This window comes from Loxodonta africana, chromosome 16, assembly GCF_030014295.1.
Source record: "Loxodonta africana isolate mLoxAfr1 chromosome 16, mLoxAfr1.hap2, whole genome shotgun sequence".
Classification (NCBI taxonomy): domain Eukaryota; kingdom Metazoa; phylum Chordata; class Mammalia; order Proboscidea; family Elephantidae; genus Loxodonta; species Loxodonta africana.
The window spans coordinates 34,494,708-34,512,015 of NC_087357.1; the positions used below are offsets into that span (position 1 = coordinate 34,494,708).

General features: G+C 53.1%; 1 protein-coding gene across 1 annotated transcript; it reads right to left on the minus strand.

Annotated features, from left to right (window-relative positions):
• Positions 1 to 11,572: 11,572 nt before the first annotated feature.
• NKX2-3 (NK2 homeobox 3) lies at positions 11,573 to 14,182 on the minus strand. Its single transcript, XM_003409185.3, has 2 exons — positions 13,822 to 14,182; positions 11,573 to 12,306 (listed from the first exon to the last, which is right to left on the minus strand). Exons 1-2 carry the CDS (start codon positions 14,180 to 14,182, stop codon positions 11,573 to 11,575), a joined length of 1,095 nt encoding a protein of 364 aa, XP_003409233.2.
• Positions 14,183 to 17,308: the final 3,126 nt, after the last annotated feature.

Genomic DNA, 17,308 nt, shown 5'->3' on the forward strand with positions numbered 1-17,308 from the left:
TAATAAAAAAGAGTTGGGTGTCCTTGAGCTGTATATTTATATTCTCAAAATTTGGTCTCTTAATTTGTAAAATCGGGATAATGACACTTACTTTTCAGGATGGTTCTGGTATTAAATGTCTCAGGGTATGGAAAGCCCAGTGCCTGGAATGTAGCAGGTGCTCAGTCAATGTTAGTTCTCCCCATTCCTTCACTCTACAAGAGGCTCAGGGAAATCATTTGTTGACTGATTGGCTCCAAACAAAGGAAATGAACAATGAAAGGTGATGCCACTGGCAAAAACTGAGGTGTGAGCAGTTTGGGTGAGTGATGATGAACTTAAGATGACAATGACATGTGCAAATAAAAGTACTCACAGGTGCTCGGAAATATGAAATTAGAGGGCTACCAAGGCTAAAACTGTAGATTCAGGGCCCCTTAGTATAAAAGTAATAGTTGATGCTGTGCCATGATAAGTTTTAGGACAGCAAGATTATAGGAAAGTTGCTGGGACTTGAAGGGTTTCCATTAAGTGGGACTGGAGACAGAAGAGGTGTGAGTGACTACTCTTTGAGAAAGAAAATGATCAGGAAAGTACAGAATGTCAAAACCATAATGAGACTTCCAGGGAAAAAGACCATTATGCCAAACATTGAAGAGCAGTATTAAAGGACAAGCCTGAGGAGAAGCCATTTGACTGCTGCTAACCTCAAAGAATGAGTCACAGATAATTAGAGGAAGTAGGAGGACAATAACTGGGGCTATTGGGGTTACTGCTGGAAAAGTGATTCAAGCATTTGGAGTTGAGCCAGATGACCGCAAAGGTAACTTTCTAGTGGGCATCAATGTTGACCACTTGGGAGGTAAGCATCAGTCAGGCTGGGAGAAGGGCAAAGAAAAATATACAGAAACATGGCAGAAAAGCGGAGGACAGATATTTGAGGAAGTGGCATCTGTGTTAGAAGAAAATAATGTGGAGAAATCATCTTATGTTTGAAGGTGAAAGAGAAAAGATAAAGGATATTAAATTGTGGGATGGGGAAACCTCAAAACTCAAAATTAGAAACACTGCTTCTAGAAGTAGGGAAGAAATTATGTAGAGACATTAAGAGGAGGCGTTATTTTTGAGAGAAACATGGATACTTATTCCTCTAAAGACTAAGGAATAAAAAACAACCTGAAAAGGGTGGGCCCCACGGGGGAGAACCTCGGCCTTCTCAGAAGAGTGGGGGAAGACAGCAGTGTTGAAAGATGGGGAGGGGGGGTTCTGAAGGACCTCCTATGGGGAATACACCAGAACACCCAAGGCACAGAACAAACAGGTGAGAGAACACCCACTGAAAAGTAACCCAAAGGCTGAGAACAGTCAAATAGGCTATTTCACTGCGAGAAAAGAAGTTCCACAAGGAAGTCATGGCCGGCTCAAATATTTGAAGGGGTGATATGCAGAAGGAGTGGACATCTGTGGGAATAGGAGGACCAGCTGGTGGAAACTGCAGGTAAACATAAAGCAGAACCTCCTCACACTAAGGGAATGGAGAGGGGACTGGTTATCCCATGAGTGATGTCCAGCAGAGGCTGGACAGTGATTTGCCTGGGATGCTGTAGACAGGATTCAGAATGAGAAAAAGTTGGATTTTGGTGATTCCTAAGACCTCTTCCACCAGGAGAGGCAAAATCAAATTACCAAATTTAAAAGTATGTACCAAATTTAATTTAAAGCATCTCAGGGCTGGATGGGACAATAAAGGTTATCTATTCTAACAATCCATCTGACTCCTGAGCCCCCTTTGTGGGAGACTCACCAAGCCCGTCAAGGACTGTAAAACACATTCCAGCTAAAGTCTGAATCCACCAGTAGCCACTGGTGGCAATGGGTTTCTAGTTGTCTGTCATCTGGGTTGACAGCTAAACTCCATACCTTCCATAGATCCCACTCTCAAGGTTATCCAGGTGAAACTTTTCTGATAAGCCTTCCCACCGCAGAACCAAGCAAATGTATGAAATATTGATAAATCTTACATAATTTTGAATTGCTCTTAACTCTTATTACTTGAAAACCTAAACTTACAAAGCAAAATGCTGGGTTATTATTCATATTTCAGAGGGATCCTTCATTTTACAAAATAATTCACTTTCGGATACCTTTAAGCAACAAATTTCAGTGGTGAATGTAAAATGTACTCAATTTTTCCGCACTCTCCCAAACAAAAAGCTATTTGCACACAGCTTTCCAAGAACTGGAAACGCTGGTGGTAGAGTAGTTAAGAGCTACGGCTGCTATCCAAAATGTCGGCGGTTTGAATCCACCGGGCATTCCTTGGAAACCCTATGGGGCAGTTCTACCCTGTCCTGTAGGGTCACTATGAGTCTGGAATTGACTTGATGGCAACAGGTTTTTTTTTTTTTTTTTGGTTTTCCAAGAACTTGTCTGTCACACAAACTGGTCACCATCAGAATTACAACATAACAACCACTTCTTTGCTTAACTGACCACACACAAGTGGTCAGTGATCAGTCTGGGTTAGTTCAAGGGGAGGTTTAACAGAGGACATCTAATATGAGCTGAAATTTCAAGATCTGCACCAGTGTAGGCTCTGTTTACCCAGAGTGAGGGTGTAGGAAACATCAGAAATGTTCTAGAGGCATTGGATGAAAATCCTATTGGGGTTACTGCCACTGTTTACAGGCTATATGGCCTTGAAGGAGTGACTAAAACCCTCTGAGTCTCAGTTTCCACACACGTAACAAGGGATAATAATACCTATCTCACATGGCTATTCTGAGGATTAGAGAGGATGTCTGCAAAGCACTCCCACAGAGTCTGACACAAAGTGGAACACTCCTGTGCTACCTCCCAGGACTGACTTTGCTTCTCAGGAAGCCAGTGAGGGAATACACCTGAGGATTGTTAACACCATTTTACATAAGGTAGAGCCAAGCCCTGGTGCCACAGCAGTTAAGCACTTGGCTGCTGACCGAAAGGTTGGGAGAAAGATGTGGCAGTCTGCTTCCGTAAAGATTCATAGCCTTGGAAACCCTATGGAGCCTCTCTACTCTGTCCTATAGGGTTGCAATGAGTCAGGATTGACTCAACAGCAATGGGGCTAGGGTTTGTTTTCAGAGTCAAGCCACAAATTAAAACTGCAACCAGAACATAATTTTGCTTCTCTGCCATGGCTGCAACCTGCCAGGCAATCTCATTATCTCCTCTCTTGGGATATCCCAGTAACAGTAAAGGAAGTGAGGATACTAATACCAAAAACAAAAGAAACCATTGCTGTCGGACTCAACTGTGACTCATAGCGACCTACTAGGAAAGTGTGAAATAACAAGAGCTGTGTAGGATGGATAATCTCCACACACACTGTCCCCTCTCTGATGTCCTGCTGATCCTGGTCCAGTTCCTCAGGGAGAAAGCTGATTGGGTGGGAGACCTGGTTGCAGAGGGGGGGTAGTATAAAACGTCAACTTAGACCCTCATAGTATCTTAGTCCCCAAGAAGCCCCTAAACCATCATCATCGTCATCTTTATTACGATGGTTAAGTGGCAATTTCACAATCTTACATAAAGTGAATAAAAGCCTCTTTTAACTAGATGCCTACCAAAAAAACAAAAAAACCCACTGCCGTAGAGTTGATTCCGACTCATAGCGACCCTATAGGACAAAGTAGAACTGTCCCATAGAACTTCCAAGGAGCGCCTGGTGGATTTGAACTGCCAGCCTCTTGGTTAGCAGCTGTAGCACTTAACCACCACGCCACCAGATGCCTAGCAGAATGGTTAAAATGCAAAATAAAAGAAATGAAAACACTAAATATGGGGAGCATGTGGTATTTCTGCCAGCAGGAGTGCAAATTGGTACAGCCAACTTTAGAAAGTTGTTTGCAGAATCTACGAAAGCTGATACTCATATGCTGCGTGGCCCAGTGATTTCACTTTTAGGTATAGACCCAACAGAGTTGTATTTTGGTCACCAAAAGATATGTACTAGAACTGCAGCATCCAATACAGTAGCCCTAGCCATATGTGGCTATTTAAATTAATTACTATTAAATAAAATTTAAAATGCAGTTCCTAACTTGTACAAGGCAAGGTCATAGAAATAGACATATCCAAACTCCCTCAAGGACCAAATTGCTAGGCTGAGGGCTGTGGGGACCATAGTCTCAGGGAACATCTAGCTCAACTGGCATAACATAGTTTATAAAGAAAATGTTCTACATTCTGCTTTGCTGAGTAGTGTCTGGGGTCTTAAAAGCCTGTGAGTGGCCATCTATGATACTCCACCCTTTGGGGTGAATGAAGGAAACTAAAGACACAAAGGAGAGATTAGTCCAAAGGACTAAGGGAACACATCTACCACAGCCTCCACCACCCTGAGTCCAGTACAACTAGATATTGCCCAGCTACCACCACTGGCTGCTCTGACAGGGATCACAATGAGGGTCCCAGACAGAGCTGGAGAAAAATAAAGAACAAAATTCTAACTTATGAAAAAAGATCAGACTTACTGGCCTGACAGGGACTGGAGAAACCCCAAGAGTGTGGTCCCCAGACATAATGAAGTTCTTCTCAAGGTTCACCCTTGAGCCAAAGATTAGACAGGCCCACAGAACAAAACAAGACTGAAGGGGCACACCAGCCCAGGAATAAGGACTAGAAGGCAGGAGGGGACAGGAAAGGTGATATTAGGGAACCCAAGTTTGGGAAGGGAGAGTGTTGATATGTCATGTGCTTGTTAACCAATGTCATAAAACAATATGCGTACTACCTGTTTAATGAGAAACTAGTTTTCTCTGTAAATCTTCATCTAAAGTACAATAAAAATATATATATATATATATATCTTCAAACCACAAAAATAAATAAAATGTAGTTCCTCAGTCACACGGGCTACTTTTCAAATGTTCAATAGTCACATGTGGCTAGTGGCTACCACATTGGGCAGAACAGATACAGAACATTTCCATCATCTCAGAAAGTTCTATTGAACAGCACTGTTCTAGAATGTCCATAGCAGCACAGCCAAAACGTAGAAACTACCCAAATGCCCACCAACAGTGGAATGGATAAATTGTGGCACAATCTCACAATGGAATACTCTATAGTAATAAAAATGACCAATCTATAACTACGTTAGAGGTCTCTGGGTGGCCTGCACTGGACTACTAAGCTAAAGGTTGGTGGTTGGAACCCATCCAGCAGTGCCACAGAAGAAAGGCCTGGGGATTTGCTTCCAGAAGATTACGACCAAGAAAACTCTAAGGAGCAGTTCTGCTCTGTAACACATGGGGTCACCATGGGTCATAAATGACCAGACAGCAATGGGTTTCGGTTTTTTGTTTTCTTTGGGTGGGGAGGTGTTTATACTTGCAACATATGGATATATCTCACAAAGGAAAGAAGCCAGGCACATAAGCGTACATACAGTGTAATTCTATTTATACCAAATTCCCAAACAGTCGAAACTAATCTACACTGTTGGAAGCCCGGGTCGTAGTTACCCCTGGGGACAGTGGTAGTGACAAGAAGGGAGCATGAGAGGACTGGTCATTCCTGTTTCTTCATCTGGGGGCTGGTCACATGAGTGTGTTCAGTTTATGGAGATTCCAAGAGCTATACAATTATAAGTACAATTATAAATGTTTATCCTGTATGTATTTGTTATCTATAGTCTAGGTAGATAATGAACTTTGCTGTACTAACCTGTTATCTACCGTCCAGGTGGAAAAAAAGAGAGATGCCCCCTCCCGCAGACCCCGCCCTGGGACTTCTAGAGAGACCTTCTGGACCCAACACGAAATCCCACCACTGCGTCCTACCTCTGTGCTGAGCGCAGGCCTGGCTCCGCGCCCAGGTTGTGATCATCAGTTTAGGTTCCCAACTCAAGGGCTGGCCAGTTTCTCCCGGGGCTCGACGGTGCGCTCGCTGTTCACCGGGCTTGACCGCCCGGGACCAGCCAGGGAGGTGACTCAGCCGCTCCGCTTTCCGTCCCAAGGCACCTGCGCTCTCACTTCCGAGGATCCTCTCCCTTCGCGCAAAGCCAGGCTGCGGCCGAAATCTGTCTAGACATCTGACAATCCGCCATCCTTCCAGGACTCCGGCCCCTCGAGTTAGGGGAAGGAGCCCGGGGAATTCCCTCTGGAGCCTTGAACTGTAAGGCGAAGAAGGAAGAGGCTGCGGCTGAGGCCTTGAACCGCCTGCCTCCTGCACGTGCAATTCTCCAGGGAAGCGCCCGCGGGCCCGGCTCCACCCCTGCAGCAGATGCGCGGCCCGGGGTCGCTGTAGCCTTGTCTCGGGATCGCTGTGGCCACGTCCACTGAGCCTTGGAGCGCGGGACTCTGTAGCTCTGCAGAGAGGGGCTGGCTGGGTTTCCCCTCCCGATCCTGTCCTACCTGCAGTGATGGGCTAGTGGGGCCCGTGGCTCTGCCTGGAACATCCTTTCACCTTCCCCTTCAGTAGAACTCCCATGACCTAGCCAAGGTCAAAGACTCTGGAAGACTTCCGAAGTCTCCAAGTCCCGCTGAGCACCCCCTGCCGGGGATCGCCAGCATTGGCTCCAGCGGGGCCTCAATGGTGACCTGCACCAGGCGGTGTTAGGGTTTGAATCCTCTGGCCTGACTGGCTCCCCCTGCGGGCCTGGGAGTGCCTCAAGGGCAGGATACAGCCCAGGCACCTAGCACAGGCCTGGCTTTTAACATTGGCTTTTCTTCATCATTTCATTCAATTCTCTAAGCTGCAGTGGTTGGTATATGAGTGTTTAGATATGTGAAAAGTCACTGGGTTGTACATTTAATGTTTGGACCTTTTACTGTATTAAAAAAATACTTATGAGAGAGGCGCTATAAGTATTCGCATTTTATTGAGGAGGAAAACTGAGATTCAGAGCCCTCCTAACTTACTCAACGTTCTATTGTTGGTGGTGAGAGCAGCCTGGCCCCTGGTCCAGCCTCTTGGGTGATTCATTGGTGGGCTTGTCTGGATTTTATGATTCCTCTTGGCTTACAGGACAATCCAGTGAAACAGCAGTTTGAGCCTGTGGACTGGGGAGGATTTTTCTCCTGGGGAGAGAGCTCATGGAATAGGTTGCCCTGTTGGTCCAGGGTGTTCACCCTCCAATAATGAGACAGCCCTGGAACCCCAGCAATGAGTGGTACGGAAATCCTCCAGAGAAGTGATGGAAGCTATTTATATCCAAGACTACAGACTCCGGGAAGGGTAGGGAGCAGAGAGGGGGCTGGTCTAGGCTGGGTTTAAGTACCTCAAGACACGCAAACCACCAGGAAGTCAATCCAGAGAACCAGTTTTGTTTCCTCTACCAGGATCACACATCTCTTTTCCACAACGGCTGGGGGGCGGGGGGGTGGGGGGTGATGACGCAGACTGAAGGAAAACTAATGTGAGGCCAGCTAGGAGGAAACCAGCCAAGGGAGGTGGCAGGGCCACATTAAGGCCTGTGAGGGCTTAAACAGTGATAATCTGTGGTGCCCTCTCCCCTGTTTACTCACGCATTGGACAGAGGTATGTGAGATTAGAGAGTGCCCTGATGGCGCAGTGGTTAAGAGAGCTATGGCTGCTAACCAAAATGTCAGCAGTTTGAATCCACCAGCCACTCCTTGGAAACCCTATGGGGCAGTTCCACTCTGTTTCACAGGGTCCATATGAGTGGGAATCGACTTGACAAAAATGGATTTGTTTTGGAGTGGATATATATACATATGTATGTATATATACACACACATATATATATGTATATATAAACACACATGTGTGTGTCTTAGCTATCCATGATGTCAAAGAAGGTCTTGCAGTGGTAGGGACCCCATGGTTTAAACAAGAATGTGCTGGGCACCCCCATGACGCTGGGTGAACTTTATTTCCAGATCACACATTCTCACCACTGGAGCTGGTATCAGTGTCGTTTAGTGTCCTGCCAGTTCCCTTTCACTGCAGTGCTTGCTTTTCCTTGTGTTCTGTCTACTTGGCATCTATAAGTCTTTGCTTTGGACAACTGGTGCCCCGGTTTTGTTGGTGCCCTAAGTAGTTCTTACCTTGCTTATTGGGTAATCAGTCCCTGGGAGGTGGGGATCTGGCATTGCAAGCATTGGAGGCCATAGCCCAGCAGGATACTGACTGGGTTGGAGTAAAAGAAGTTACTTAATTAGAAAACCCAGGGATGAACCAGGCAGCTGCTGAAGGAGACCCGCTTCCAGCGTTAGGCACTGAAATTCTGCTTGGGAGTGCTCCCAGCGCCAGGCCAGCTCTTGTTGCCCTACCATTCTTGGCACCTAGTGAATGTAGGGGAAGTCACCTGGGTCCTAGATGCAGCTCCTTGATTTATCTCATACACCCCAGGTTTCTATCCCCATGCTGCTCATCCTCACACTCTTCCTTATCCGCACATCCTCCCAATCTCCAAACTTTGAGTCCTGCTGTCAAGATCCTCATCAAGTTCTCAGCCTCCTCTCCTAGGTTTTGAGCTGTAGGACGAGGAGACCTCCCAGGAGGGGAGGAAGCCATGTCCTCAGGCCTATCGTGGCTTAGGGAAAAAGAGGCCTTCGTCTGGGGCCGGATGGGTTGTGGACCTCCTGCAGGTGATTCCAGCAGTCCTGGAGTGGTCCAGCTCAGCCAAGAGTCAAGCTCCTCCATGTCCCTCGGGGCCAACTCCCTGGTCGCAGCTCAACATGGCCAGTGCCATCCACGTGGCCCTGTAGCGCCAAAGAAGGTGGCCTAAGAAGCCTGGACCCCACGAGGTCCTACTGTGGTATCTGTCTCAGAGAAAAAAAGATGCGGCCTGGCCCTTCACGGTCTCATGTGCAGAGAAAGAAAATAAATCTTTCCATGACACCATGTTGCGATGGTGGAAAGTACCTAAGACTCTGTGGCACAGACGACGGAGTGATTACCTCCACTTGGGTGGCTCAGGAAAGAAGCTTGGCCTTGAAGGAGGAGTAAGAGTTCATCAGAAAAAGGAGGGTGGAAGGGCATTCTAGAGGGTGGGATGGCATGTGGAAAAGCGTGGAGGCTGGCAACAGCAAACTGCTGTTTGAACTGGCTTCCTTTCTGCCCTTCAGGAATTAGCTTAAATGTAATCTCAGCGTGGCCTTCCCTGACCACCCACTCCAAAGGGACCCAATCCCAGCACTCCTCTTTCCTTTATTTAATTCATCTAATACTTAAATATTTGTTGTCTACCCCCAACACACACAAACACCTGAAAATAAGCTCTTTGAACCGCCAGTTTTTTCCCACAGTCCCCAGCATCGAGAAGCATGTAAGTAAATATACAGCGCTGCTCAGTAAATATTGTTGAATGAATGAATGAATGAGTCGTTTGTTCGCGGCTGCAAGCTAGTGGGGAACACGCAAGAAAGCTGGAATTCCCTTCCTAGGTCTCAGTTTAAGTAACCCAAGGGAAGATGGTGGTTCCAGAGGAAGTAAGCTTGGGGCGCAACGGTGGTGGCAGCGGTGTCCCAATTTGAAGGCGGGATGAAAGAAGGCGGAGCAGGGACCCGTAGCGTGCTGCACTAACCCCCGTGCGGCTCCAGGGTCTTTCAGCAGCCGGAGAGACAAGCGGAGCGAGGATCTTCGCCCCCCAGGCGCCTTCACACCAGCTCCCGCTAAACCCTTTTGGATGCGTCCAAGCCGCATCCTGGGCGGTCAGCGGTCTTCGGAGGGCTCCCTTGCCTGCCTCCCTCTTTCTACCCTCCTTCTTTCTTCCTCTTCCTCCTCCTCCTCGTCTCTCCAGCTCCCCAGCCGGGCGGCCCCGCCATACTCCCGCTGCCTCCGCCCCCTCCTGTAAGGGCGAAATTGCTAAACTTGTAGCAATAATGACCCTGCATTCAGGCGGCCGACTCCCGCTGAACGTCTCCGCGCCCGGCCAGGCCCGGCCTAATCAGCGCGCCCTTCCCTGCTGCCCGCCCAGCCCCCGTCCCCCGGGCCGCCCCCTCCCCCAGCGCACAAAAAGTGGGGAACAAAACCCCCGCGCATTTCTCCGTCCCTCTGTTGAGCAGACTGCTGCACAAAGCCCCCGCTCTGAGAAGCAATGGGGAGCTCGGGGGGGACGTCAATCCCGACGCGATGGGGTTTTTGTTCGCGCAGGGGACCTCGCCTTCCTACCACACCTTTTGTTCGGGACTCCAATAAAAAGCCATTCTTTCCGCACCTTCCCGGCCCGGAGCCGCCTTTCAGCGAGGCACGGCCCCACAATGGCGCGGCGCTCTGAGGCCTCCCCATTCACCAGCCTTGGCACGCTCACAATCGGCCGTGTGGCAGCACAGGCCTCGCACAGGCATTCTCCGCATGTGACAAGGAGCGGCATAAAGCCGCGGCCGCCGGGGGAGAAGGGAGGGCGGCCGAGGGGGAGAACGCGGCCTCGGCGGGGCGCAGCGCAGCGCCCCCGGGTGCGCGAGGAGCCCCGGCGACGGCCGAGGGCAGATCCGCCTTGGCGCCGCCCGCGACAGTGCCGGGGGGCCAGGTTTCCTCGGCCCTGGAGACTCTCGAGGTGGGGCAGAGTCTAAGTTTTGACCTAATGCAGGCCCAGACACTAGCCCAAGTATCTGGGGGGAAATTGGAAGGATTACAATGCCCAGGACCTCCGAAGGCCCCGAGTCTCCGACCTGTCCTCCCCTCAGGAGCAGAGAAATCAATAAACAAGGCGGTGGGGAAAGACCAGACTTGAGCCTGGGGCCCTGGCGCAAGGGAGACCATGCCTGCAATCGCCCAGAGAAGACAGCTTTCTCTATGCATCTTTTCCTTTCCTTTCCACTCTGCTTAAGCACCCCCCCCCCTTTGGCTAAACAAAGTCTGTAGCCAGCCAAGGGGTTGGAAATATTGCACCTTGTTTATTGACTCCTGTAGAGTATGGCAGCGGGTGTGTACACGGCGTGTGGGTATAGTTTTTTTTTTAATATATAATATGTGCTGAATACAGAATACGAAACAGAAAGGAAACCCGGTAACACCTCCAGCGGGCCACCAGGTCCTGGATTTGTTCAGGCCGCAATTTCTGATCTCTCTCCGCTGGTCTTACTCTTCCGATCTGGTCCCCGAGTCTTGCGATCTCCGACAGTCAGGGATCCGGGCCGAGGTATCTGCTGCAGAGAGGAGGCGGTTGGGAATCGATCTTCGATGTGGCGCGGCGCTCCGGGACCTCAACGCAGAGGATCGTCGGGGCTTGGGGATTTCTCAGGCCACGACCCCCATTTTTCTCCCCTTCATGCTATTTTGTCCAGGAGTTTCCCCGCCAACGCTTCGCGGAAGCTGCGGAAAGGCCGAGGGAGAGAAGCCCTTCTCGCTCTGGAAGAACCAAGTAGCAGCCAGAGTCCTGGTTTCCGACACCGTTCTCCCTGGCACTCAGCCGGCGTTCCTGCCTCAGAGACAGTCCTGGCGGTCGAACCGGGTCATCCTCCTCGCCCCTGTGTCCCCTTCCCCAGGCCACGAGTGAACTGTGCTCCGAAGCACCGAGGAACAAGACGTGTATTTTATTTTTTTAACGAGGGGCCTGGCCCTCGGGTCCGGCCTTTCTCGAGCTTCAGTCCGGTGGCACCAGGCTGCGGTGGGGCGAGCCCGCCGCGTGGGCCGCCCGTCCCTACCAGGCCCGGATGCCCTGCAAGGTGCCCTGCGCGCACGCTGCCCCAGCCGGGGCGCCCTGGTGTAGCGGCTGCGCTCCACCGCCGCCACCGAAGCCGCCCAGATTGCTGACGTTCACAAAGAGGCCGCCTCCCGCCGCGCTGCAGGCGGGCTGCATGGCGGCGGCCGCCGAGGAGGCCCCGCCGCCCCCGCCGCCTCCTCCGCCTGCCGGGTACGCACAGCCGTAGCTGCCGCTGTAGGCAGCGGCGGCGGCGGCAGCCGCAGCAGCCGCGGCGGCGGCCGAGTTCCCGTAGCCGTAGGCGGGGAAGCTGTTGTAGGAATAAGCGCCGGCGCCCACGCCGTAGGGCGCGCCGTAGGCCTGAGCGCCCGGCGTGACGCACGGCTTGCCGTCCCGCACCAACACCGGCACGGCCACGCGGCGCGGCGGCGGCTGAGGCGCGTGCGCGCCCAGCTCCAGGGACTTGTCCTGCCTCTGTCTCTTGCACTTATACCTGCGATTCTGGAACCAGATCTTGACCTGCGTGGACGTGAGCTTCAGACTGCTGGCGAGGTGCTCGCGCTCGGGCGCCGACAGGTACCGCTGCTGCTTGAACCTGCGCTCCAGCTCGAAGACCTGGGCTTGGGAGAAGAGGACTCGGGGCTTCCGGCGGCTGCGCGGCTTTGGCCTTTCGCTCTCCTCCGCTGCCTTGCTGTCTCCTGCCGCCTCCAGGGGCTTCTTCAGCTGGCAGCTTTCTGCAGAAGAAGAAAAACAACAGCGTCTCTTAACTTGTTCCTCACCACGGCCCCGGCCGGCACCGGAGCACCATAGACCCTTTGGGCTGCAGCGCGGGCCTTGCGATAGTAAATGCTTGGACTTTGGGGAAAGTTAATGGGTCCTGGCGCCGTGGGCCCCTGCGTCAGCCCAGGTACCCTCAGAAAGCCCTTGGCCCGCAAAGGCCCGTTCTGTGGGAGGGGTAGTTAGTGTGCTGTGCGTGCATATTTAGAAGTTGAGCACCTGCGAGAGAAGAGGTTACCCTGTATTAAATGCAAGGCTCGGCGAGCTAATGACTATTTTCAGAATACAAGTGCGTAACTACATAATAACTGCAGTATTTGCAAACTCGTTTGCTTGTACTCCGCCACAGAGAGCTGAAGGTGTTGAGGCGTGTTGTACTGGAGGGCTAGTGTGCAGGGGCGGCGCGAAAATCTTGCTGGTGGGAAATATTGCCCCCTGGACAATATTTTTGCTTTAAAAAGACTATCTGCTGCCCACAGTTAAATGTGTGCATGATGATGTCTGTGTTACCTTAGGGAGAAAAGGCGTCTTATCGATTGACTGATTTAGACAGTTGCATGTCGATTTTCGGCCCAGGGGAGCTGTCAGAACAGTCCTTGGCCTCTGCCACAGCAAACCTCCTTTTGGGGACAGCAATTCTTTAAACCGTCCCCTCAGAAACACTTCCTCGGGGCTTACTCAGTTATCTGATCCTCCTCCTCAAATCACCTCCCATCAGATGTGAGCGGCAGGGATCTGGCCTAAGTGAGGCGTGTTTGCTACCCTGCCCGCAGCCCTGCAGCCTGGGACACAATGCAAAACATTACGATTAAAAAAAAAAAAAAAAAGTTGGAGCCACAGGGACGTGAGTGCCACGTTCTCGCAGAATGGACTGTGTTCCCACGCCATTCTGACCATCCCCTTCCTCTCTGCTGGGTACCTTGGGTGCCAGGGTGCTGAGCTCCAAGCAGACAAATGAGGAAACCACCCAGCTGGTCTCTGCCAAGTTCCTGCAGGCCCCCCAGATACTGGGGAAACGACCTGCTTGAACGGTCTTCTCAGAGAGGAGGGGGCGTCTGCCCTGGCCTCAGCGGACTCGCCTCACGCTAGGGGAGAAGTGAGAAGCATTCAGGCCCCTGCCCTCTAGCTCTTGGGAAAAGCCAGTTGCAGAGTTGTCAGGCCCCAGCAGCTGAACCTGTGTCGCTTGCCGCAATCGGGGTAGCAATAATCACCTTCCCTTCCCTCGGGGGTTGCCTCGCCTCCCCTCCTCTGTGGGGAGCAGTTGTCGGGGAGCAACTCGTCCTTCACCCTCCGCCCGGCTCCCTCGCAGGTACCTGCGCTTTGCGGAGCTGTCGTTGACCAGGGCGGAGGCATGACCCCAGCCAAAGGCTTAAAGGAGCGGGTAGCTGTGCTGGTAAGGTTTGTGGGCTGTTTGCGGGTGCTCCGCCATTGCTTCAGATGTGCGGGTGCGTTTCCTTTCCCCCTCTACTCACTTTGGCTCCGGTCCCTCACGACCTCGGGCTCCTCTTCCTGTTCCTTGGGCCCGCTGCACGAGTCGCGCAGGACCGTGTGGACATAGCTCTGGGGACAGAGCCCTGAATCACCGTGGCCGTCGGCTGAAGCTAGTGAGTTCAAATAGGACAGTTTCTCTCCCTCTTCTTCCTCGTCCTCCTCCCCTCCGTCAGAAAACTGCGCCCCCTCGGCGGCGGCCAGCATGCAGGGCGCCGAGTGGAAGTGGTGCTCCAAGTCCGCCTGCAAGTGCGCGTCGTGGAAGTGCTGTTGCTGCTGCTGCTCCAGATTCAAAATGTCTTTGACTGAGAAAGGGGTGGAGGTGACCGGGCTTGGTAACATCATCAGGGCCACTTAATCGTCCAGCCCAAATACTCAGTAAATCCCGGCGGGGGCAGGGAGGCAGCGCGGCGGCTCCAGCTCTCCTCCCGGTCTCCGCCGCTGCTGCCCCGTCGGGCTTTTGACAGAAGCGGTCCGGCTCCAGTCTAAATCGCCTCCATTGGCCGGGACCTGGGGGTCTGGGTTTTGTTACAGCCACTGCAGGGACTGGGGCTGGGGCTGAGAAGCCTCTGTCCGGGGGCCGTGAGTCACGTCGGGGGGCGGGGCCACTCTCCGGCCTCCCTCCCCATTGGTTCCAGCTCGTGTGGACCACGCCCCCTGCATCCACCGGGTGGGATGTTGCAGCGCTCGCAGAAATAGACAAGGGTTTTTTAGGACAGAGGCTCCAAGTCCGAGCAGCTGCGGGCGAGGCCGCACGGCCCGGGGGTCCCAGCACCACCGACTCCAGCTCCGCCTGGTTGCACCTTCCCGGCCTGGGTCAGCTCTGGGAAGCTGCTGTCTGCAGACGAACCCCCGGAAGGATGCTCTGGCGGGGTGGTTTTCCAGCCGCTGTATGGGCAGGAAAACCCCTAGCTTGTAAATACCGGGAGCTGCACCCACAAGGAGATAGACCGGTATATGTCTATGGATGGGCGACGTGTCCGTTCCCGCCTTGTTGACTTTGCCCAAGTTGTTCCCTCCACCTGAAACATCTTCCCCACTCTTGTCTCCATGAGTGGAAAGCTGTTCTCCAAATCTCTGCTCAAATACCACCCCCTTCAAAGAAGTGCTCCCAGATCGCCAAGCCGGAAGTCATCTCTCCCGCCTCTGAACTTGCAGCGCATGTTAGCAAAGGACATTCGTGTCGCTTATCATTTCCCACCTAGTTTTATAGCTGTATGTGCCTGCTTGGTCGCCGCCGGTAGCTTGTGATTCTCCTGAGGGTAGGGTCCCACGCAATTGCCTTTGTGGCCCTTGCAGCGGCCTCGCTGAGCAGGTATGTGAGAGACAGGACGATGGAGTTATTACCAAATTTTGGTCTTTGGTTCAAATCCTGGCCCAGTCAGTGTGTGGCCTTGGGCATTTCTAAGCCTCAGTTTCCTCGTCTAAAGAAAGGAGACAGTAATACCTTCTTCAGGGTTGTAGCCAGAGTTAAATGAGGCAAAACATGTCAGGGGCTTAGTGTAGGGCCCAGACACATCTTAAGTGCTGAGTACATGTCAGCGACCACCGTATTGCATTTTGTTGGCTGCATTGGTGGTGATGTGGCTGGCGCACCGCACACACTGGGTGGCTTCATGCAGCCTTTAGAGCTGGATCAGTCTGCACACGCAGAGGGTGCAGCCTTGGTGGTTGTCTTTCCGCCTATTCAAATCAGCCTTCTGGGTTCAGGCCTTGACTCTCCGAGGCGTCTTTTTAACTTCTCCCACCCACACACCTTCTGGCGCCCTCGTGCGGCCCTGGTTGTTTTCTGGGCGAACCTATGTGGTCCTAGAGAGATTCTGGAAACCCCGCACTGTTGAGGACCATCTTCTTCCCGCGCAAAAGTCTTCCGCCGGCCAACCACGCCTAGCCCAGAGGAGCAGCGGGCGCAGCAGCGAGGCCAGCCGAAAGACTGCGTCGTGCAGCGCTGCCGTTGAAGGAGCGGGAATCGGTTCAGGCCCAGCCCTGGCGCCCCTCATCCGGCCCTACCTGTCCCAAGCATTTTTTGGCGGCCAGGATGGCGGAGCTGGGGTAGACCGGCCTCAGCTGGAAGGGGCGGGTGGAAGGTTCAGGGACTATGGACAACGCCCCCGGGTGGCGGAAGACACGGAGTGGGAGTGGGGGCGAAGGTGTGGGACTTCCATGCGGTGCACCGCAATGGCGGGAGGAGTTGGGTGCCCAAGGCCGAGGAGAGAACAGCCGGTTGGGAGGGGGGAGGGGCGGGGCTGTTGTGGAGAGAGCGGAAACCGTGCGGGGAGTCGGCCCGGGGGCCGCCCGGGGAGCCAGGCTGCCGCCGGACCACATGCACCCGGGAGCACTTGAAGTGGCGGCGGCCACCGGCTGCGGAGAGAGACCTGTGGGCAAGGCTTTGCTCTGGGACGACCATCCCGCAGCCGCGGGGTCTCCGGGTGACTTTTTGCGTTAAATCCGGAGACTACATTGACACTCCTGGCGGAGGCCGGAGTCTCCAAACCAGGCCGTGGGGCTGCGGAGGGAAGAATGCCCCTGGTTTTACAGCGGCTCCGGAGCGCTGTGGCGCAAAGACCCGGAGAGAGGTGGGGGTGAGTGCTCGGCACTGTGGGGTGGAGGGACCCTGAATGAGTGCGCGTCCGGGCGGCTGGCGAGGGTAAAAGGAATATGCGCCTCTCCAGCTCCTCTCCCCTTCCCCCAGGGCAAGACCGTCGAGGAGAAATGTCTCTGCTCCCTCCGGTCCCCATTTTCCTTCGTCTCTTTGTGTGAATGTACACAAAATTCTGTAAAAAGAGGAAACCAAAAGCTATCCAAACTGTCTTTGTCTCTCAAGTTTCCAACCGAAGCCTTCATTTCTCCTTGCTACTGGTCTCTTGCTTCTCAGCGACGCTTCACTCCTAGGCCTTCCCTAAGCCCAGCCCAAGGACCCCGGTCTCGGAACCGCGACGTGACAAAGCCCACCAGGTCTCTTTCTCCCTGCGCACATTGAAGGCTGTCTCTTTCCCACCGGCAGGCCCACGCGCGCATCCCGCCGCCACCACTACCCCGCCAGGTAGCCTTGGGCCAGGCCTGAGCGGTTCTCTCTTGCGGCCCCTGGCCAGAGTACTCCACAGCATGTCGCCCCTGGACGCAGCCCAGAAGCTACCTATCCACGCTCGGTTCAGGCCCAGCGAGCTGGAGGCCTGCGAGGGCCCGGAGCGCGTGGAGCCCAAGGGAAGGGGCAGAGCGTTCAGGTTCTGCGTCCAGTCCCGGCTTTTCTCTCCCTACACCCAGCCCCGAGTAGGGCAGATCCAGCGCCCGGGAGACTTCCGCCCGCTACCGCGTTTCTAGGGTTGATCTTTGTCTTAACGCCGGGAGCAAGGACTCGGTTCATATCTGCGCTGTCCATTCTGAGTCGTTCAGGCTCCCTTTGGTCCGTCTCGTTCTCCTGCAGCGAATCTTCCCTGCAAGGATCCCCGCCAGGTCAATAGGGTCCAGGCG